General features: G+C 40.2%; 3 protein-coding genes across 6 annotated transcripts in view; 2 read left to right on the top strand and 1 right to left on the bottom strand.

The window, feature by feature from the left end:
- The window catches only part of fcer1gl (Fc receptor, IgE, high affinity I, gamma polypeptide like), a 5,115-nt gene extending 4,988 nt beyond the window's left edge, over positions 1-127 (top strand). Inside the window, exon 5 of the mRNA XM_060869954.1 lies at positions 1-127. This exon is cut by the window's left edge and continues 324 nt beyond it. The gene's annotated coding sequence lies outside the window, so the exon portion shown is untranslated.
- A 1,913-nt stretch (positions 128-2,040) lies between these two features.
- nectin4b (nectin cell adhesion molecule 4b) lies at positions 2,041-15,500 on the top strand. 3 transcript variants are annotated; one of them, XM_060869872.1, is made up of 11 exons: positions 2,041-2,509; positions 4,226-4,420; positions 4,537-4,704; positions 5,923-6,201; positions 7,332-7,449; positions 9,635-9,786; positions 10,530-10,698; positions 10,807-10,882; positions 12,225-12,287; positions 12,514-12,627; positions 13,817-15,500. In XM_060869872.1, the coding sequence occupies exons 1-11, from the start codon at positions 2,461-2,463 to the stop codon at positions 14,072-14,074; spliced, it is 1,641 nt and encodes a 546-aa protein (XP_060725855.1). In that variant the 5' UTR covers positions 2,041-2,460; the 3' UTR covers positions 14,075-15,500. The 3 variants fall into 3 exon arrangements, with proteins under 3 accessions (XP_060725855.1, XP_060725846.1, XP_060725838.1); XM_060869863.1 differs by having other exon boundaries at positions 2,042-2,509; positions 10,533-10,698; positions 12,514-12,690; XM_060869855.1 differs by having other exon boundaries at positions 2,042-2,509; positions 12,514-12,690.
- On the bottom strand, positions 15,399-21,070 carry LOC132845716 (zinc finger protein 16-like). 2 transcript variants are annotated; one of them, XM_060869918.1, is made up of 2 exons: positions 20,688-21,070; positions 15,399-16,453 (listed from the first exon to the last, which is right to left on the bottom strand). In XM_060869918.1, the coding sequence occupies exons 1-2, from the start codon at positions 20,977-20,979 to the stop codon at positions 15,516-15,518; spliced, it is 1,230 nt and encodes a 409-aa protein (XP_060725901.1). In that variant the 5' UTR covers positions 20,980-21,070; the 3' UTR covers positions 15,399-15,515. The 2 variants fall into 2 exon arrangements, with proteins under 2 accessions (XP_060725901.1, XP_060725910.1); XM_060869927.1 differs by having other exon boundaries at positions 15,399-16,450.
- Positions 21,071-21,761: the final 691 nt, after the last annotated feature.

Raw genomic sequence — 21,761 nt, 5'->3', positions numbered from 1 at the left:
ATCACAGTGCTATTAAATATTAGTAATTTGCTTGAAGACCGAAGGTGATGAATGTGCAGATAGACACCTTCAAAAAAAGAGTTCAAATCACTGATAAGAACAAATAAATTATTAAGGGGGAAAAGTCTGTTCTTTTTACTGTGTGCTTTTATTTACAATATTTTAAAAATAAAAAAACAAAAATGACATAAACCTGTGGCAGAAAAATAATTTAAATACAGGACACTATGGTGACATTTTAGACTATAGACATAAGAGGTGGATGTGTGTAAACATGGTGTGGTGATAGACCAGCCTTCCTGTTGTTCCTGGTGTATTCCTGCCTTGCACACGTTGTTCCTGGGTTTGACTTGATTGAAAACAAGCATAAGAAAGAAGTCAAAACCAGCCATGACTCACACAAGAAGACTGCACTTTAAAGAAGGCAGTGTGTGACATCTGGCAGAGTTATAACAGATAAGTCAGGAACAAATAAGGGCTTGGATGATACAAAGAGTCTAAAAAAACAAAAGCTGGGTGTACAAGTTAGTAAAGGATATTAATATCCCTAACAGGATGGGTGTCACATTTATCTTTGTTATTTAGAAATATCGACTGCGTAAAATAACAGGTTAAATGTATGCGTGATCTTGGTCTTCATCTTTTTCTTTCTTTCTTTCTTTCTTTCTTTCTTTCTTTCTTTCTTTCTTTCTTTCTTTCTTTCTCAGTGTATCTTCTACATTTATCTTTATATAAATAGCTATGACCCAGTTCAGTCTTTATGTGATGCATTTAATTATTTTTTTCTAACTTCTACCACAGTATAACAGTATAAGCTGTTGGTTTGACCGGTCACTTAAATGAATAAATGGGTTCAATCCAAACCTTGATCACTGAAAAACAAGTAGGTGTAAAAACAGTCAGCTTGGGTCTAGGGTATATATATATATATATATATATATATATTTTTTTTTTTGTCATTTGAAGGTAGAATAAAAAAAGCCCATAAATAGCCAAAATATTATTGTACACATTTAAATAATGAATTTAAATATTTTAGTATCAGTCACATAATTCTGTGCTAAAAGTTCTGTGGAATTTTTACAGGAAAAAATAAATAATTAAAGTAAGTAAGTAAACAAAGAAATGGGTCATGAACTTGGAGCTAATTTATCAGACACATTATGTCTTGCATGCTAATGTCCAAGTCTAAAGCCACTAGATGACACTGTCGCACAGTCAAGACATTTTTCTCGTAAGTGTGTCGCGAACACAAATTCCAGAAGAATTTTCTGCCGTTTGTTTTGCATGTTTTTTTTTTTATTCTGATCTGCTTTGCTGTGACATTTAATGCCGCTGGGGATTCATTTGGGAAAAAAAGGCGCTCGAGACGGAACTGGTTTGTCTGGTCCACGTGCCCCAAAGCGAATTATTTCCTGCAGACATCACTGCAGCTAATGCCAAGACAAACATGAACGGTTCTCTTAATATAAAACTGCATAAATGTTTATACCTCCTCCACATGTTTAACTTATATACCTACAGTGTTATTATTATTATTATTATTATTACAATAATATTAAAAACAACAATAATAAATAATAATTAAAATAATAATCATAATAATACTTATTATTATTACATTTACAGCATTTAGCAGACACTCTTATCCAGAGTGACTTACGTTTTTATTTCAGTTTATACACCTGAGCAATTGAGGGTTAAGGGCCTTGCACAGGGGCCCTGCAGTGGCAACTTGGTGGACCTAGGATTCGAACCAATGACCTTCCGATCAGTAGTCGAACGCCTTAACCACTTATTATTAGTAGTAGTAGTAGTAGTATTTAAATTATTATTATTATTATTATTATTATTATTATTATTATTATTATTATTATAACTTTCCCTTTAAGAAATAGTGTAGTATATAATAATTATTTCTTGAGCAATATTTTCACTTACACTTGTATCTTTAGAAGGATACATGAGTAATTCTCTCCACTCCAGATTTCGCAGGAACTTCCGTTTTATCAAAGGAGAACTTGGTAACCTGAAGTGGGCGTGGCTTGAGCCTCACGCACGCGAACAGGTGTTCGTTTGAACGTTTCACCTGTGAGGTAGAGCGCGAGGGTGTCGTTGTGTTCGTGCAGCTGCTACGTGGTGAAGTGATTACAAAGAGCTGGAAATAATGTCTCGGTTTTGATTGTTTTGTGTGTTTGTTGCGTTTAAGGACGTTTTGTTTTCTTCATTTTTTTTTTTATTTTCTTCACTTCACTGGACTTCACTGGACTTTTGTACTGCAGACTGAGGTGTAAGAGCACTGGGGATAAAGTGACAGAGTTTAATGAGCGCCATGATTTAATGTAGAAGTTTCATATTGTGTGAGAAACTGGGACATAAACAAACAAAAAAAACACTATTTGCAGTATCTACAATCGAATTTAAAACTGGTGATTTATTGGAGCAAAGTTGAACCACGAAATGAAGAAAATGTCGCTCTATTTTGCACTAATACTGACTGCAGTAACTGGTGAGTACAGATTCATAGCTTAATTGATCTCAATTAGGAATAGTCTTGAGTGTGTGTGTGTGTGTGTGTGTGTGTGTGTGTGAGTGTGTGAGTGAGTGTGTGAGTGAGTGTGTGTGTGTGTGTGTGTGTGTGTGTGTGTGTGTGAGAGAGAGAGAGACCGTGTGTGTGTGTGTGTGTGTGTGTGAGAGAGAGAGACCGTATGTTTGTGAGAGAGAGACTGTGTGTGTGAGAGAGAGAGACTGTGTGTGTGAGAGAGAGACTGTGTGTGTGAGAGAGAGACTGTGTGTGTGAGAGAGAGACTGTGTGTGTGAGAGAGAGACTGTGTGTGTGTGAGAGAGAGACTGTGTGTGTGAGAGAGAGAGTGTGTGTGTGAGAGAGAGAGTGTGTGTGTGAGAGAGAGAGTGTGTGTGTGAGAGAGAGACTGTGTGTGTGAGAGAGAGACTGTGTGTGTGAGAGAGAGACTGTGTGTGTGAGAGAGAGACTGTGTGTGAGAGAGAGACTGTGTGTGTGAGAGAGAGACTGTGTGTGTGAGAGAGAGACTGTGTGTGTGAGAGAGAGACTGTGTGTGTGAGAGAGAGACTGTGTGTGTGAGAGAGAGACTGTGTGTGTGAGAGAGAGACTGTGTGTGTGAGAGAGAGACTGTGTGTGTGAGAGAGAGACTGTGTGTGTGAGAGAGAGACTGTGTGTGTGAGAGAGAGACTGTGTGTGTGAGAGAGAGACTGTGTGTGTGTGAGAGAGACTGTCTGTGTGTGTGTGAGAGACTGTCTGTGTGTGTGTGAGAGACTGTCTGTGTGTGTGTGAGAGACTGTCTGTGTGTGTGTGAGAGACTGTCTGTGTGTGTGTGAGAGAGTGACTGTGTGTGTGTGTGTGTGTGAGAGAGAGAGAGAGAGACTGTCTGTGTGTGTGTGAGAGACTGTGTGTATGTGAGAGAGACTTTGTGTGTGAGAGAGAAAGAACTAGAAACTGGAGGCAGAATAGTGACATTCTTAGTGAGGCGAGTGTGGTGTAAGAATGAATAGTGATTAATGATTACTCACCTGTTAAACACCTGCTTAGAGGAAGTGTTTAAGATTTTTGGCGTGTGAATGTGTGCCTTTAAAAAGTAAGCATTAAGTTTGTGAGTTATTTTTACTGTACATTTGTGCTTGCATCCAGGAGTTGTGTGACAAGCAGGAACACCCTCAGTGTTTCATGTCTTTATGTAAATATCAGTATGAACAGGAAACGCCAGAACAGCCAGTGTGCAGAAACACAAGAGAAAGAGGTGATCAGAAATGTCTGTTGTCCCAGGACTGAAAACTGAGCAAGATTGAAAATGTTGTGTTGCAGTTGTGTGAGTGTGGGAATGTCCTTGTGTCTGAATGTCAGTGAGCTGCTAACGTCCTTGTGTTATTTTTTTTTAAAAGTCTGTAGACACAGTTGAACATTAACTGAAAAGACAGGTTATTCACCTTAAAATATTTTTCTCCCTAAGCACCCACCCAACCCCTCAACACACACACACAGACAGACACACACACACACACACACACACACACACACACTAATCTTTGAAATCCACAACCACTGACAGTTTAGAGACAGTCTACTCTTCTCCTAAGACTACACATGCTCAAACCTGTTTCTCCCCCACCCCTACTTTGTTTTTATGGCAACATAAATAAATGATGTTTTACATATTTCTCTTGTTTGCTGTCATCTTCTGGACGCTACCAGCCTGTGTCTGTGGCGAGTTTCTTCAACCCCCTCCGTCCCTGACTCTGCTCTCCTTCGCCGAGGAGGAGACTCGACTACCGTGTGAGTTTAAACCACAGGACGGTGAAAAGGTAATACAGGTGACCTGGTCTGTAGAAAAGAGCAGCAAAGACAAGGAGCAGATCATCACCAGACACATGACAGAGGGGCTTCAAGGTGCTTACACACACATACACACACCCATTGTGTTAAAACACACCTTCCAATTCGGTGTTGCCTTCACCTGAACATCTCATGTATGTATATGTTTGAATGTGTGTGTGTGTGTATAGAGTTTCCTAGCTTTGCAGGCCGTGTGCGCTTCACAAGTTCTGATCCAATGAAAGACTCAACATTGTTGATTCTGAGCACAAGGGAGTCAGATCAAGCCACATACACCTGCCACATCTCCACTTTTCCTTCAGGGAACTTCGAGAGACAAATCAGCCTTACTGTCTGGAGTAAGTGAAGTCTCACCTTTTTCTCTGACTTGATCTAACACATAACAGTAAGATGTAAAGATGTAAATTGACATTTTCTGACAGAAGAGAGGACAAATTGCTTTATTAATGCCTTAATAAATTTTAAAACATTGTTATGCTTGGCAAATTGTGATATAAATAAAAACAATAAAACACTTTTTGAGGCATGCTTTTATAAAAAAAAAAAAAAAAAAAAAAAAATTAGCGGAATTGTGTTGAGAATTTTCTTAACAAGATTAAACACGTGAACATTTTGACGTACCATTCAGAAAATCTGTTAAGTGCTGTCTGATGCAGATTTGTAACATTCTTCCGTAGTTTCACTCTCCTGTTTGTGTTTTCTAGAAAAAGTTGCACAAAAAGCCTAGTTAAAGGGTTGAATACAAGAAAAAGGTGCTAAACACCTCTACTTACAAGATATGGGAGGTCTGGCCTAGCTGCTCTATTAGAGATTTCTTAACATTAACAGTGTTTAATAGTAATAACTTAAAATAAAAATCTAAGTTTTTTTTTTTTTTTTTTTTGTGAACAGACAATTGGGTCATTAAACTAGATATAACAAGACCTAAAAACAGAACTGGAGAAGTTTAGAAAAATAAAACGTATCATGTGGGAGACAGAATTACCAAGTGAGATATGAAGGCATAACTATTACCAATAGATATGATGGCACAACCAAATAATGAATAGAATATAACGGGAAACAAGGAGCAAGTGCTATTAAAAAGTGAGAGGCAAGTGGAATAAACACTTAAATTCTTAACACGCATTTTTCGTCATTTGACCATAACTTATTTTAAAGGTTGGTTTTATACGTTTCATGACAGTTATGCAAAGTTTAGAACTGTAAATATACTTTGCATGTATTGATTTTTCCTTAGGGATAAACTTGAATCTTTGTGCTTGGCTTATTCTCAAATAAACTTGAGCTGAAATTTTTACTAGTCATGCTTAAATATTACAGAAGCTGAAATTGGTTATTTTTTCTTTCCTCACTTGTTTTACACTCGCACTGCGCCTAGTGTGCCATCAAGAAGATCTCCAATATAGGTAGTGTTTTTGTGTAAAATATTGTTTATATCACTAATGATGCAGTACTTGAATTAGTGTGAATGTAGAATGTAACGAGATGGCGTGTGTGAGTATGACGACCATTGCTAGGTTATGTAATTAAAACGTTCCTGGCCTGCTTTTCAGGGATTCCCATCTCCACACTGGAACCGGTCGTCCTGGAGGAGGGTCAGTCATTCCGTGTGGCTGCCACCTGCCGGGCGATCGGGCTGCCTCCACCACGGCTTTCCTGGGAGACCGACGTGCCCGGTCAAATACAGAACAGGAGCTCAGGGGACGGGGTCGTCACCTCCCAGTATTCGCTGCACCCTCTGCGCAGCATGAATGGCCGCAAACTGGACTGCTTGGTGTGGCACCCTGCTCTAGATCAACCTCGCAGGCTGAGCAACCAACTGGTCGTGCACTGTGAGTCCACTTTCATGTCAGACTATATGGCATAATACTACTCTCTGTGAAAGTCTTCCTCAAAAGGGTTCTGGGTGTAGATTTAACCTTCGTCACAGCACACGTTGTGCGTCTGATTTATCTGGCAAAAGTTGTTTTGTTCTGCATTCTATTCATTCTATTTATCCTCATGAGCCTGTAATGTCTTCTTTAGATGATATCACTTTTCTTCACAAATCACTTCCTGTTTTTAGACGTTGATTTCTTTACAAAATATGTGAAGAAATCAAAGTTCCCATAACAACATGGAAGTAGTCATGTGGATATGCAAGACTTCATTTTAATAATATATAAATATTTCTCAAGTAACATGATAAGGGTTTATGTACTATTTCAACTTGTCCAGGCTTGTAGTTCAATCTGCTTGAAGTTTCTAGCTAGCCAAATTTAGCAGCCACAAAACACTAATCAGTTTCAGGCTGATAAAGTTTCACTTGTGTTTGAGGTAATTGCTATGTTTACTATGCAAACACTCTCTTTTTTTTTTTTCTGGTTTATGATGATCAATGCTGGCTTCCTGTTGGTTCAGCTTATAGCAATATGCAACGTTCTGGCTAGAAATCTAATCTATACATCTATACACTTTTCCTTTCTCTGTAACTGGCAAGATATAATATATGAATTTATTCTTGGTGTCCACCGACATCCTATGAGTGTGTTGGACGACCTCATGTGTCTCAGAGGAAGCATGTTTTTAGCTGTTGTGTGGTAAGAGAGAACTGGCTGGTGTGGGGGAGATTTCAACACCAGAGCAAGTAACATTTACATAATATAACTAGCCAATGTTTATAAAACTTCTGAGATTGAGAATAAAGATAACTGCTAAGTTAATATCGATACAGGACACTGTATCCAATGACCATTCAATGAATATGAAATGAAGTTTTGTAGGTGTCACAAAGCTTAGGCAAATCACTTTGCACTTAGCTGTAACTGTGAAAGCAAAATTCAAACAGGAAGTGACTGGTGTAAAAAGTGAGATGTTCTTTTCCTCATAACTCACGAGGCAATAAATAAGACATTAATGTGGTGTGTAATATGCTTTAATAAATAAAATTTGTCATATGAATTAATCGTGTGTGTGTGTTTAGTTCCTCCTGATGCTATCGTTTCTGGATACGATCAAAGTTGGGCCATTAATCGGAATGGAGCTGAGCTCAAGTGCGAGGGTGCTGGAAATCCTCCCCCACACAACTTCACCTGGACCAGGTACCTCCTGCCTGTCTCTTCGTCTCTCTCCGCCTGCATGTGTTTGTGTTTGAGCACCCAAAAACGTCTTCCTGGCCTTTCTGTTTTTGCATTTCCTTGCCCACAACACTTAGCTTATGTAACATCAGTTTTCTTTACCCTCCTCTGTTCATGACACTCATCATCATTTATCTCCATATGATCTGTCTGTTTACCCAAAAAAAAAAAAAAATCCATGACTCTGCAAGAATCTCCATATCATCAGGAGAAAAAGCACATCATACCCACCTGGACCAGCCTCTTTCACTACATGTAATCATACACAAAAGGCATTAAACTCCCTGAGCGCCGCTTATTCAAATGTTCTTTTTAGTGTAAAATAAAAGCTGTGGTGTAGCATTACAACCTATTACTAGACAGACAGTGGGGAGACCTGATTTCACATCGGGTGAGAGCGGGAGGTGGGGGGAGAGATGGAGAGAAACCAGTCAGCGAGAGAAAAGACCGAGAGTAGAGGAGAGGAGGAGGAGGGAGACAAACAAGGAGACACATCCTAAGCCTTAAATGACAGAGCTCTGCTTTAAATATCATTTTAATGGGCACCAAAAGACAGGGTTTTAGTTTGATTAGAGACAGTGTGCGGAAGGTATATCAAGAGTGACGCCTGCACACGCAAACTTAACAATCTTTTATCTTTCGGGGTTTGACATCATTATAGCAGGCACAACTGTGGTCGAGAAGGTCTGTGTTTCTGTTCTCAGACAATGCAGATTGTCTGCTCTTAGTCACTCGTACATCACACACATGCAAATATTCAGGCTTTGGCCTGATCGGCATCTATATGAATTATGTAACAGTCCTATTATATGATACTGCATAATTGTAATTATCACACAATTGTAATTAATTATATAAAGAGAATAGCAAAGATGTGTGTGTGTGAGAGAGAGAGAGAGATTGAAGAGCTGGAACCTGAGAACGCTGGTTTTAACTGCGTACATGGAAACGTGACCCCTTTCATTACAACAGTGGTTCTTTCTGGTATGTGTGTGTGTGTGTGTGTGTGTGTGTGTGTGTGTTAGATTTACTGGCTGAGTGACGAAGTGCACCACAGATAGATATTAACTGGGAAAAAGGGTTGCATGAGAAAAAAGGGCAGAAAACTGTACATTTTTATATCACGTGGGTGATTTTTGTTTTAATGCTTCACATTGTCAAGTTTAAAATCTATTCTCGTTTAAAGATATTTTAAATTAGTTTTTGGCTAATTAGCTTAAATATGTAAATGTACACTATATACATCCTTCTAGTTAAAGGATTAAAGAAAGGTTAAAGGTGCAGAAGGTGTACACTTGACTGTACCACCCCAGTGACCCCAGAACTGATCCATTTTAGTACCTTTTTGTGAGAATGTGTGTTGAGCTTTTTATCTCCTTTTGCTTTGTTTCACTTTAATTTATTCTTCTTCTACGTTCAGTTGTTCCCGTTAGGGGGATCATCTGAATCATCAGTTTCCACCTAGCTCGATCCTTGGCATCCTCTACTCTCGCACCAGTTCCCTTCATATCCTCATTAACACATCCATATATCTCCTCTTTGTCCTTCCTCTTGACCTCTTTACCTCATAGCTCCATCTCCAACATCCTTCTACCAATATAACCGTCTCCCTCCTCTGTACATGTCCAAACCATCTCAATCTAGTCTCTCTGTCCTTGTCCCCAAAAGAGCCAACCTGAGCTGTTCTTCTGTGTGCTCCTTCCTAATCCTGTCCATCCTCGTCACTCCTAAAGAGAACCTCAACATCCTCATCTCTGCTACCTCCATCTCTGCCTCATGTCTTTTCCTCAGTGCTACAGTCTCTAACCCATACAGCAGAGCTGCTCTCACTACTGTCTTCTACACCTTTCCTTTGATTCTTGCTGACACTTTTCTGCCACACACAACACTCCTGACACTTTTCTCCACCCACTCCAACCCACTCGCCTCTTCACCTCTTTTCCACACTCCTTGTCACACTGGACGTTTGCCCCCAAATACTTAAACTCCTGCACCTTCCTGACCTCAGCCCCCTGTAACCTCACTGTTCTACTTCCCTCCCTCCCTCTATATTAATTTCTGTTCAAATACCGATGATAAATGTTAAGAACATTTGTGTAAAATGATGTAATAAATACGTAATTAATTCTGATTTATCGACTCTGTTCAGGAAGGGCGGGGTTTTGCCCAAGGACGTGTTTGTGGAGGGGGACAGGCTCCGTTTCACTCGCCCACTAAATAAAACCGATGAAGGTGTGTACGAATGTGAGGCCAGAAACTCTGTGGGATCGGTGAAGACGGAGGTTAATATACAGATCCATGGTAAGACTCACGCTAACTATGACCACTGCAATGTGGCATCGAGATGTAATATTTGCTAAATGTGTGAAAATGACTTATTTCATTTCAACTCTAACCGACTAAAGTGCATTGTGGGAATTAATGAGGACACTCCATATTGTCCTCTCTGTATGTTTTTTCTTTTTTTTTTGCGATTTTGTAACCAATGTAGTGTATAGTACACTATAGCACAATGTTTACTGTGTCACAACACAAGCAAGTGTTGTTTCTCTCTAAATGGATGTTGAGCTTTAAAAAAAACTTGCTTTTCTTGCAAAATAATCTGTCTTGTGAGGGGGAAAAAAAAAGGCTTTTTCCCTTCACTTCAGCTCCTTCTGCTTTCCACTGTAAGATCGCTTTCAGTCTCGGGACAGTAATTTTTGTTTTTTTGTTTTCAAATAAAACTATAGTAAGAGTAAAAATCTCAACCTGTTCATATTGGGGTTTTTTTTCCTTCATAAAAGCAGTAAAGGATTTAAAGTGACACTTTTTTTTCTTCATTTTAACCTCTTAATAAACTATTCATAGCATTTTCCGAATGCTCTCTTCTAACATTATAGATCAGAACTAAATTGCACGTTAATGAATTACTTAAAGCAAGCAGTGTAGGAAAGTTCTGTAACGAAATAACGTGTTATCAACTGACTGCTGCATTCATATACATACACCGCCCCCATTTGGTAGAAAAATGCACTCAACTTTTTTTCTTCCCCTCACACTTCAAGTAGCCTCTAAATCATCCCAGCTGGAGGCTTCTTTCAACAACCTCCTCCTTATAATCGTGGGTGGAGCGGCCGGGGTTTTAGTAGTTGTCATGACGACCATCATCCTTCTGATTACCTGCCGCCATAGACGCAAGACCAGGAAACTTAAACAGGAGCTCACAGAGACGAAGTGAGTCTGCCATCCTTTAGCAGCAACACTTAAATTGTACAAAATCAAACGTCAAACTGAATTCAAACTCTGAAATGTCAAACTCTTTGTCGACTCTTTTTCTTGCAGGGAGGAGATCAATAATCTTTCGAGGCAGACTTCTATGAGGAGACTTAACTCGTTCAGTACTGACCACAGGATGCGGGTACAGTTGGCTAACGTACACTTTTTTTTTTTCCTAGTAACTGTTTTGGTATTTTAATTAGTTTCCAAGAAACTAATAAAACATCCTAGGAACTTCTCTACACACATTTTATACATGTGTATATATAAACAAAACATGCAGCAAAACATGCAGTGTGTCAGCTAGACACCCCAGCAGGAATTTGTTTTCAGTATATGAAGAGTTTTAGACTTGCTTTACTTTGTCTAATCCTAACAAAAGTCCACTAACACTTTAACGCTGATTTTTTTTTTCTTTCTCCTGAACTTAACCGGGCAGCTAACTAACTGCTAGTAAACTAGCTTGCATTTGTTACAATTTTTTGTTAAACGTAACTCGACGAACATAACCACGATTTTGTTCATCACGTACATTAAGCTAACTCGGCTAGTTCACACACATTAAGATAACTCAGCAAGCTATTGAACCATTGTACGTTTGTCACAGGAAGACATTTATTACGTTCTGCTATCTGAGTCTCAGTTTACATGATTAAATTCTCGGCAATTTGTTAAACAATAGCCACACCCATCATATCGGTTCACCTCAAACACTAGTTATCTTGCTAGCAGGCCTGGTCTATAACATACTGTTCAGATAGACAGGAGAAAAAAGTAGAATAAGATTAGTATTGTGTTAGCAAATTTTGCCACACGACAATCTATAGAACTAAAAGATTGACTAAAAAGCTATGTTTTAGGGGGTTTGGGTATTTTATCAACTGTGAGCAATTATCATAAACCTTAAATGATTGCTGGATCTCTAAACAGAAGATCATCCAGTATGGTTTATGATTAGCCAATGGATTTTTTTCTAACCTGTATTCATAGATAAAAGCTTTGTATTTGTTGCGTGCGAATGTTCTGTCAATAATGCTATAAATACGCCATGAACGCTGGCACCTGGGGTGTGATAATAGACATGTTCCTGCTTTAGCATACACAAAGCTTGTATTGTTTCTCAAATGGAAACTTTTCCACTAGTGTCTGGGTAGCCTGGCGATGGCTTTTTACGTACTGTGAAACAACAGAGCTTCTCTCTTTATACAGATAAGCCCAATTAAGATGTCTAGGAAATGATTTTTTACTCAGTTGCAGCTCTAGACACACATGAGCCATGTCATCCATGGCACTGTAAAAACAACACAGACGTGCCAAAAGCTGTCAAACAAGAATGTGGATTGACTTGTTGGTCTCAATGAGTGAAACATGACCCTCTATACAGGAGCATGACAAACAGACCTGAAATGCCATAAGGCTCAAACTGAACGTTCAAACATGGCTGTACAATGATCTATATCTTCTCACCTTGTTTGTTCCTGTAGCCTGAAGAATCCATGCTACTCAGGATGGAATCTCCTGTAAGAAGCAGTGTCTATACGCTAGAGGTATTACAACACATCAATGCAGGAGAAGTCCAGGCAGCTCCTGCAATAATTGTTTTTTTTATATACTGTATATATTTATTGTCCGTTACCTCTCATGTAGTTGCATACTGACACCATCATTTCGGGATGGTGTAATAATATAGTAGGTGGCGTGCAATCATTTTATGATGCAAAAGCAAAACCCGAGCCAGGAATGATGTGATTACTGTATGCTCTTGTTCATCAGGAGAGATCCGGCATATATGACGAGAGAGACGGCGATCGCGACAGCATCGGCCGCCCAGCCCTCCACCTGTCCTGTGACTCAATGCGAGGGAGCGGGAAGAGGAAAGAGACCGAGGTAGAGAAACAAGACCGCATTCAAAGAGTGGCGAGCTTCATAAAGAGCAGTAATATGTCTTTGGTGAGGTTTCCTCTACATGTGTGTCTATAGTACAGTGGATATAATAAATCTACACACCTGTATATATTACAGTAGTATTTATAATGCTCGATTCTGAACACTGACACAATCTGTTACAAAAGGGTGTGCATACTTATGCAACCAAAGTATTGTACATTTCTTATTTTTAATTGTTTGATCATTTCTCATCACAAAAAAAGAAGGGACTGTAGACTTTTTATATCCACTATATACTGTTTGTATGAATGTGTTAAAGGCACATTAATCTTCTGTGACAGTAATTCATTCATTCGTCTTCTACCGCTTATCCGAACTACCTCGGGTCACGGGGAGCCCGTGCCTATCTCAGGCGTCATTGGGCATCAAGGCAGGATACACCCTGGACGGAGTGCCAACCCATCGCAGGGCACACACACTCTCATTCACTCATTCACTCACACACTACGGACAAACTCCACACACACAAGGTGGAGGCGGGAATCGAACCCCGACCCTGGAGGTGTGAGGCGAACGTGCTGACCACTAAGCCACCGTGCCCCTGTGACAGTAATTTTTTACAATAAATTTTAATTATTCCACTTGTTTAGTCTGCTAAAAATAAATAGATTTTCTCTCTGTGCTCTGACAAATGTGAAAAAAAACACATTAGAGTTTGTGCACTGGATTTCTGCTGCCTGGCGAGTTTAATAACTGCATTTAAACAGGCAAGTTAACCTGAGAATTGCTTTCACAGGGCTGTAATAGTATTTTATTTTTTTATTTATAAATATTATTTTTATAATTATTATAAATATAATATATAAATATTATTAGAATATCTTGCCATAATCCAGCCTCTCTTCTAATTCCTGTGGCTTTTTACCTCTTGAGGTGTATGAAAAATGCTGGCTAACTGTAAAGAAGTAGTAAGAATAAAGTGCTCGCTTGAGCCTCGAGCACAAAGCAGGTAAGTGATCAGGAAATGTTCTCGGTGGCACTTCCGTTTCTGTGTCTGGGGTGAAGCAGGTCACATCAGCATATTAAAGCTATATAGAGCCATACCTGCAGTAAATAGTAAGAATTGCAAAAAAGCGAGTTGTTTGGGTTTCTGGAGAAGTAACTCGATCATTTTCTTTCGATCACTTAGGAGGTAGAGCTTCGGCGAGACCCGAGCTATCCTCCATTGTCCATCAGCTCAGGGGCTACAAAAGAAGGAGGGAAAGAAAAAGACGTATGGGGACAGAGAGAAGGCATGCCGGAGGGAGAGGAGGGAGACAGCGCCTTCAACTCGCATCAGCTCTTAGAGACACTGTCGAAAAACTTCCAGTACACCAACGGAGTCCTGAGGCCCAAACCTAACCCGAACGCTATACTGCTGCAACCACGTGGCCAGTACATACAATAAGAAGGCCAAAGTGATTCTGCACAGCACATCATCTCTGCAGGCTTTTCTGGTCACCAGTAATGATGTCCATTATGTGGTCCAGTGGAGCTCATCCTGCATGCTGCGTCTTCTGACCAATGAATTCATCCGACACTCCGTGGAGCGCGTGTTAATATCTAACACGTGTTAGAACATATCAAGACCAATGGAGACCTCAGCTTTCTACTCTACCCACAGGCAGCTCATGGGGCATCATCTACCAGCAAGTCCAGATGTGGATATATCAGCAGATTTAAAGCAGACAACAACGTTTTAAAAGTCCGAGCTGATGAATGCATCGAAATATTAACTAGTGCCTGTGAAATTTGTAGGGACTTGTGTCATTTGGCTAAAAATAGCCCGAATGAGTGCAAAAGTTAATATTAGTTTTAAATGTTTCTATTTGATACCTATTGCAAGGTTTTCTCACAACTAATTGTTCATACAGAATACAAGATAAACCTTAATCTATACACTATTTACCTCATTCACAATAGGGGAAACCACTCAAAAAAGAGAAATAATCAGATTTTTTTTCATTTGTTAAATGTTTTGAAAGATTTCTTCTTAAAAAACCAAAAAAAAACAACAACAAACAAACAAAAAGAAATCAGAACGGATGGATTGGAGGTGATTGGTGGTGGACAACCAACTAGTATTTCAGGGGACACCGTCTTCTCACTGTCTCATTGTGTGTGTGTGAGAGAGAGAGAGTGTTTTGTTGATACTGACAATTTAGGACTTGTAAAATTGCAGTCCTTAGCTTTGAATTCTGTGTTCATAAGAGAATTAAAAAGGTTCCTGAGGTTATGGCAAATCTCCCCAGCTAACAGCGTTGATCTTGACTTGAACGTTACTGTCTGCAGGAAGCAGATGTTCTGTGTTGTAGTTATACAGTATATGATCTCCAGCGCAGCTACGTCATGCAGCGGAACAGAGCGACTCGGACAGACGGAGAGCTCAGTGAAGGGACCGGGGAGACCCTGAAGCAAGCAGGTCAAACTGCACAGTGAGGTTTAGCAGCTTTTTAGCTATTTCTGTCTGTTATTTACCTCAGTGGATTCCTGTTTTTATTACGGTTTGAAACTGTATTGATGCATGCATAATACTAAAGCTCTGCATTACTTTATGACCGAACAATGCCTCTCTACAACCTTAGTTTAGCCCCTGGCTGCTCTTAAATAATTAAGGGTCACCAACGCAGTGTATAGTATTTGCGAAAGATGTAAATATAGTGAGACAAAGCCATCAACTCGTGTATTATTTCTGTATTCCCCTGTGTATTTGTAAAGACAGTAACAGAGAATGTTGACAACTTTTTTGTTTATTGTAAAAAATAAAATGAGCAAAAGAAAGATGGCCAGGTGTTGGTTTATGTACTAGAAAATAAAAATGACACAGAAATGTTCTAATTGTCTTATTTTCAAAAGCTTTTGCTCGGTGTCCTGAGATCCTTGTGTGTTTTCTGGTGTGTGCGTAAGTTGCTTTGTTGAGAGAAACTTCTCCCGCACATGCTGCAGTGGAACGGTTTCTCTCCGGTGTGAATTCTGTGGTGCATCTGAAGGTGGCTGATGCGGTCAAAACTCTTCCCGCAGAACGAACATATGAACCATTTCTCTCTCACTGGCTTATTCCTCAGAGCTAACCTGGCTATAGCAATTTCATTTCCTGTGACAGTTGCTCGGTTCCCATTCTGGATCGTGGTGTTGTTTAAGAGCATGACGCGTTCATTAGTTCTTGAAGGAAGCAGAAACCTGGGCTGGATGGCTGTGTTTGCTCCGTGTTGTACCTGTTTAGGCAGGTTAAGGTCTGTTGGTTCTACTTCGCTCCTGGGCTGCTGCGGCATCCTCTGCGGTCTTCTTTCTTCTATGTCGAGTCTGTTTGTAATAGTTATATCACCCACAGGACTGGATGTGCTAGAACCGACGCTCCACACGGAGGAGATCAGCGGATGTCCTTCTTGCTCGGAAACGATAGAGCAGTCCGGGTCCTCTGCACGTTCCATGCCGTTCTCCACGGAGGACCACGGCTGCGTTTCTCTGTCCTCGATCACAACACACTCAATGTTGCTCTCCTCTAAACTGACCGTCTCTATCTCATTTTCTGCCTTTTCCTGAAAGTCTGGTTCACTCTCTTCCTCGCAGAATGCGGGCTGCTTCAGATTCCCTGTGGAAGGATGTGGCTCTGTCGGTGTGAGCTCCGTTTCCTTTGTGAGAATGTCCTGAGAATCTATTTCTTCTGAGGATCTGTAATTCATTTCACCTGCATGATGGTTTTCCTTTCCATTACATGCATCAGAAGAAGGATGAGGTTTCCAAGAAAGAAGCTGATTTGTCGCTTCTATGCATTCTCCAAAATCTGCTGAGTGTAAAATGCAGAGAAAGATGAAAAGATTAGTTCTACTGAAAGTGTAGCACTGATCCAATGCTACAGACACCTCGGGACAATGTAAATTAAAGTTAATGTAGCGTAGACAATCCTCCAACGGCATTCTTATGCAAGATCAGAAAAAAAAAAATCAGCGAACCTGGAGGAAACATGCTCTCCGGAAGAAACTCAGGTGAGTCGTTACTGAATTCAGTGTCACATACTGGACCCTGTCCTTGTTTGTTTGTACATTTGTACGTCTTTCTCTTTCTAAAACTTGTCCCTTTGTTTGTTTATTTTTATTAACAAATATTGTATTATTCTCTAAATTATCTACATTTTCTCAATTGTAAATGGCCATAAATGTTTTTTCCCCTCGAAATATGAATGGATGTGAGAGACTTTACTCACTGGTCCAAGAGATCAGCATATTAAATTTATCAAAGGGTTGTGATGTCACTATTATGGTAACATTTAAATATTCAGCAATTTACTCACTCATCTTCTACCGCTTATCCGAACTACCTCGGGTCACGGGGAGCCTGTGCCTATCTCAGGCGTCATCGGGCATCAAGGCAGGATACATCCTGGACGGAGTGCCAACCCATCGCAGGGCACACACACACTCATTCACTCACGCAATCACACACTACGGACAATTTTCCAGAGATGCCAATCAACCTACCATGCATGTCTTTGGACCGGGGGAGGAAACCGGAGTACCCGGAGGAAACCCCCGAGGCACGGGGAGAACATGCAAACTCCACACACACAAGGCGGAGGCGGGAATCGAACCCCAAACCCTGGAGGTGTGAGGCGAACGTGCTAACCACTAAGCCACCGTGCCCCCCCTTCAGCAATTTAATTTGACTGAAATTAAATGATACATTTTAGATGGAGAAAATAGATGAATAAATTATTATTATTAATATTATTATTTATTGATTAAATCTGACTTTTCACTGAATTTGCAAGATGGTGAGCCGTTCTAAAGTGACTGAAACCCTCTGGCAGCAGGTTGTCCAGATGATCCTTTCAGCCATACAAAGAGAAGTTGCTTGTTCCAAATCTGTGATTTCTAAAATACTGCATCTTTACAACGTCACAAAACTCATTCAAGTCTCCTAAGTAGGCTTGTTGTCCATGAAAGACAAATGCAAGAGAGGACACGATAATGCGGAGAATCTCAATGGGCAATCGGTTCAACGCTGCAGCTGGGATTTCGCCAGTTCAGTGCTGAACGGAGTAAGGATCCGACTGGTCTTACAGAGTCTCGACGTTTGGACTGAAACCTCACTCTGTAGTGACTAAACCTCTCATTAGCAGAAAGAATCAAAAGGCTATACTAACCTTGTGTGGACAGAGGAGAACTGGTCCACAGTAATAAAAGCAAGTTTAATTTATTTGTGTCCGACGGGAATCGTTATGTCCGTCGTCAAACTGCCGAAACACTGAACCCAATGTGTGTAAAGAAGTCATTGAAAGATGGAGGTGGAGTGTCATGGATTGGGGAATGTTTTCTGCAGCAGGAGTTGGGTCTCTTATACTGTACAGCTACATGACAGAGTGAATGAAAATGTTTACCAGACCCTTCTTCGACAACATGCGATTCCTTCCCAACCAAGTCTTCAACCAATCAGCCAGCAATTTTCATTCACAACAATGCTTCTGTCACGCAGCAAAATAAGGAAAGCAGTTCCTTGAAGCTGAAAACATTGAAATAATGAAATGACCTGCTGAAAGAGTCCTGATCTAAACCCTGTAGAAAACCTATGAAAAATCCTCGGTGACAAAGTTATGGCCAAGAAACCAACTATAGTCACTGAACTTTGGAAGAGATTCTAAGAAGAGTGGACCAAAATCACACCCGAGCAGTGTGATAGACTAGTGACGTCCTGTGGTCGCAGATATTCTGACGTCATTCAAGCTTCCTACTAACTGTTTTCTGTTGTAAACCTTCAGATAATTTTAGTTGTAATCTTTCTCTGCGCTACAGTCATTAATTTTGATCGTTGATTTTTTTTGTTGAAGTGCTTTGGTTATTTTGTAAAACACTGTTCTATTAGCATGGAATATGCACAACAAAAATCCCTTCAAATGTTGAGCAATGAATATAACATTATTCCTGAAAAAAATCAAGTGTTCATAAACTGATCTAATTTTGTTCTCCAATGTGAGATATCTATATATCTATACACAGTGGTGTGGAAAAGTGTTGGCGCCTTCCTGATGTTCGTCTTACTTTAAAACATTAGTTTTGTTTCATCAAACAAATTTAAATATTAGTCAAAGATATCACAAGTAAACACAACATGTAGATTTAAATGAAGATTTTTATTATTATGGGAAAACAAAATCCAAACCCACATGGCCCTGTTGTTAAAACATAACTGTGGTGTATCACACCTGAGTTCAATTTCTCTAGCCACACCCAGGCCTGATTAATGCCACACTTGTTCACAATCAAGAAATCACTTAAAGACCTGACCGACAAAGTGAAGTAGACCAAAAGATCCTCAAAAGCTACACGTCATGCTGAGAGCCAAAGAAATTTAAGAACGAATGAAAAAGAAAGTAATTGAGATCTATCAGTCTGGAAAAGGTTATGAAGCCATTTCTAAAGCTTTGGGACTCCAGTGAACCACAGTGATAACCACCATTATCCACAAATGGTGAAAACGTGGAACAGTGGTGAACCTTCCCAGGAGTGGCTGGCCTGACCAAAATTACCCCAAGAGCACAGCGACGACTCAGCCAAGATGTCACAAAAGACCCCGCAACAACATCCAAAGAAGTACAGGACTCCACCATAAGAAAGAGACTGGGCAAAAATGGCCTGCATGGCAGAGTTCCAAGACGAAAACTGCTGCTGAGCAAAAAGAACATAAAGGCTTGTCTCAGATTTGCCAGAAAACATCCTCATAATCCCCAAGACTTTTGGGAAAATACTCTGTGGACTGATGAGACAAAAGTTAAACTTATGTGAAAAGTGTGTCTCATTACATCTGGTGTAAAACTAACACCGTGTTTCAGAACATAATACCAACAGTAAAATATGGTGGTGGTAGTGTGATGGTCTGGTGCTGTTTTGCTGCTTCAGGACCTGGAAAACATGCTGTGATAAATATAACCATGAATTCTGCTGTCTACCAAAAAATCCTGAAGGACAATGTGTGGCCATCTGTTCGTGACCTCAAGCTGAAGCGAACTTGTGTTCTGCAGCAGGACAATGATCCAAAACACACCAGCAAGTCCACCTCTGAATGGCTAAAGAAAAACAAAAAGACTTTGGAGTGGCAAAGTCTTGACCTGAATCCTATTGAGATGCTGTGGCATGACCTTAAACAGGTGGTTCATGCTCGAAAACCGTCCAACGTGGCTCCAACGACAATTCTGCAAAGACGAGTGGCCCAAAATTCCTCCACAGCGCTGTAACAGACTTGTCGCAAGTTATTGCAAACGCTTGATTCCAGTTCTCACTGCTAAGGGTTATTAGGTTTAGGGGGCAGACACTTTTTCACACCATGTAGGTTTGGATTTTTTTTTTCCCACTTAATAATAAAAACCTTCATTTAAAAAATGCATGTTGTGTTTACTTATCTTTGACCAATATTTAAATTGGTTTCATGATCTGAAACGTTAAAGTGTGACACATGCAAAAAAAAATCAGGAAAGGGCCAAACTTTTTCACACCTGTGTGTGTGTGTGTGTGTGTGTGTGTGTGTGTATGTGTGTGTATGTATACAGACAGTGTAGAACAAAATTATAAGAGTTTATGAACACTTGATTAATAGAACAGTGTTTTACAAAAGCACTTCAACAAACAAAACTTTATTTTGTAGAGAAAAATAATCTAGATTATATATTATAATTTAGATATATAGATCTCTCTCTCTCTCTCTCTCTCTCTCTCTCTCTCTCTCTCTCTCTCTCAATATATATAAATAATAATATATCCTCATGCATAGGGTTCAAGGGACAGATCCACAATGACACGTCTAACGTTTCCATCTCCTCCCTCTATTCATTTCTCTCCTCACATTGTTGTCTTTTCACCTTGATGTCTAGAACATCCTCAGCTTGTTTCCAGATGTTCCAGACTAGTGATATTTACTGTGATGTTGTCACAATGAACCTAGAGGAATGAAATCTTTTGTGTTTTCTATCTTCTGCACCGTAATGTTTGGTGTTTAAAGTGCAGACTGTGGAGCTGCAGGGTTGTTTTTACCTGTGCTGTGTGTACATGGAGCAGGGAGCAGGTTAGGGGTCACACTGAGGCTCTCTGAGCTCTGACACTCCTTCACAAGCCTCAGCTCGTTTTCAGCCGTCTGCAGTTTTGTCTTCAGCGCCTCGATCTCGGAGTCTTTTCTGCAGACCTCCAGGCGAAGCACCAGCAGCCCGTCATCATACAGTTTACTGATTTCAGCCACAGCGGTCTGAGCCACCAGGGCCATGACTGACGCAAGCCGACTGTGGAAAGAAACGCTGCTGCTGCTGCTCGCCGTGTCCTCCGAGAGCATCGTCCTTTTCTTAATAACGAGATAATAATAAAACAAGATAAACAATAAAACCAGTATCTTCCCCCGGATTTCTACAGCAGGACAAAACGTCTGCTTCCGGTTAATCTTTGGCTTACCGTAAATACTCGAATAGAGGTGGGTGGTGAATGATGGTTAGCTCGAATGTTCGTGTAAATCGTGAGTTCAGTGTTTCAGGAATTTCGGGGATAATTTTTCAGGATAAAAAGCGCTTGGGGAACACTGGTGATGAGTGTTTGGTCATTAGGAACAATTGGGATCAATTATTATGTTGGCTTTGTAGAAGCCAACAATCTTTCTGTCCACTTGCCTCCAAAAGTAACACTGACCCTTATGTCCACTCGCCTCCAAAAAGCACCGGCCTTTGCGAATACTTGCACCGTCAAAGCCAACATCAAAGTTTGTCGAGACGAACTTTACAAATCTAGTTGGTTGTTAGGATCTATGGTAACCGGTGATTGGTCCTTGGTATCAATCATGATCGGTGATTGGTCGTTGGGATCAATCGTGATCGGTGATTGGTCGTTGGGGTCCATCGTGATCGGTGATTAGTCGTAGGGATCCATCGTGGTCGGTGATTAGTCGTTGGGATCCATCGTGGTCGGTGATTAGTCAAAGTCAAGTCAAGTCAAGAAGCTTTTATTGTCATTTCAACCATATATAGCTGTTGCAGTACACAGTGAAATGAGACAACGTTTCTCCAGGATTATGGTGCTACATAAAACAAAGACAGGGCTAAGGACTTAGTAAGTAGTCTTAGCCAC

The sequence above is a fragment of the Tachysurus vachellii genome, chromosome 1 (assembly GCF_030014155.1).
Source record: "Tachysurus vachellii isolate PV-2020 chromosome 1, HZAU_Pvac_v1, whole genome shotgun sequence".
NCBI lineage: Eukaryota > Metazoa > Chordata > Actinopteri > Siluriformes > Bagridae > Tachysurus > Tachysurus vachellii.
Note: the sequence above shows the minus strand (reverse complement) of the source record. Positions and strands in the feature narration are given on the sequence as shown.

Bases quoted from the DNA above. Each gene is read 5' to 3' on its own strand.
- nectin4b (XM_060869855.1), top strand. From the start codon at position 2,461: ATGAAGAAAATGTCGCTCTATTTTGCACTAATACTGACTGCAGTAACT. The intron at 10,699-10,806 runs GTGAGTCTGCCA...TTTTTCTTGCAG, and splicing joins CAGGAGCTCACAGAGACGAA to GGAGGAGATCAATAATCTTT. The intron at 12,691-13,816 runs GTGAGGTTTCCT...TCGATCACTTAG, and splicing joins AGAGCAGTAATATGTCTTTG to GAGGTAGAGCTTCGGCGAGA.
- LOC132845716 (XM_060869918.1), bottom strand. From the start codon at position 20,979: ATGCTCTCGGAGGACACGGCGAGCAGCAGCAGCAGCGTTTCTTTCCAC. The intron at 16,454-20,687 runs GTAAAAACAACC...TTTTACACTCAG, and splicing joins TCCATGTACACACAGCACAG to CAGATTTTGGAGAATGCATA.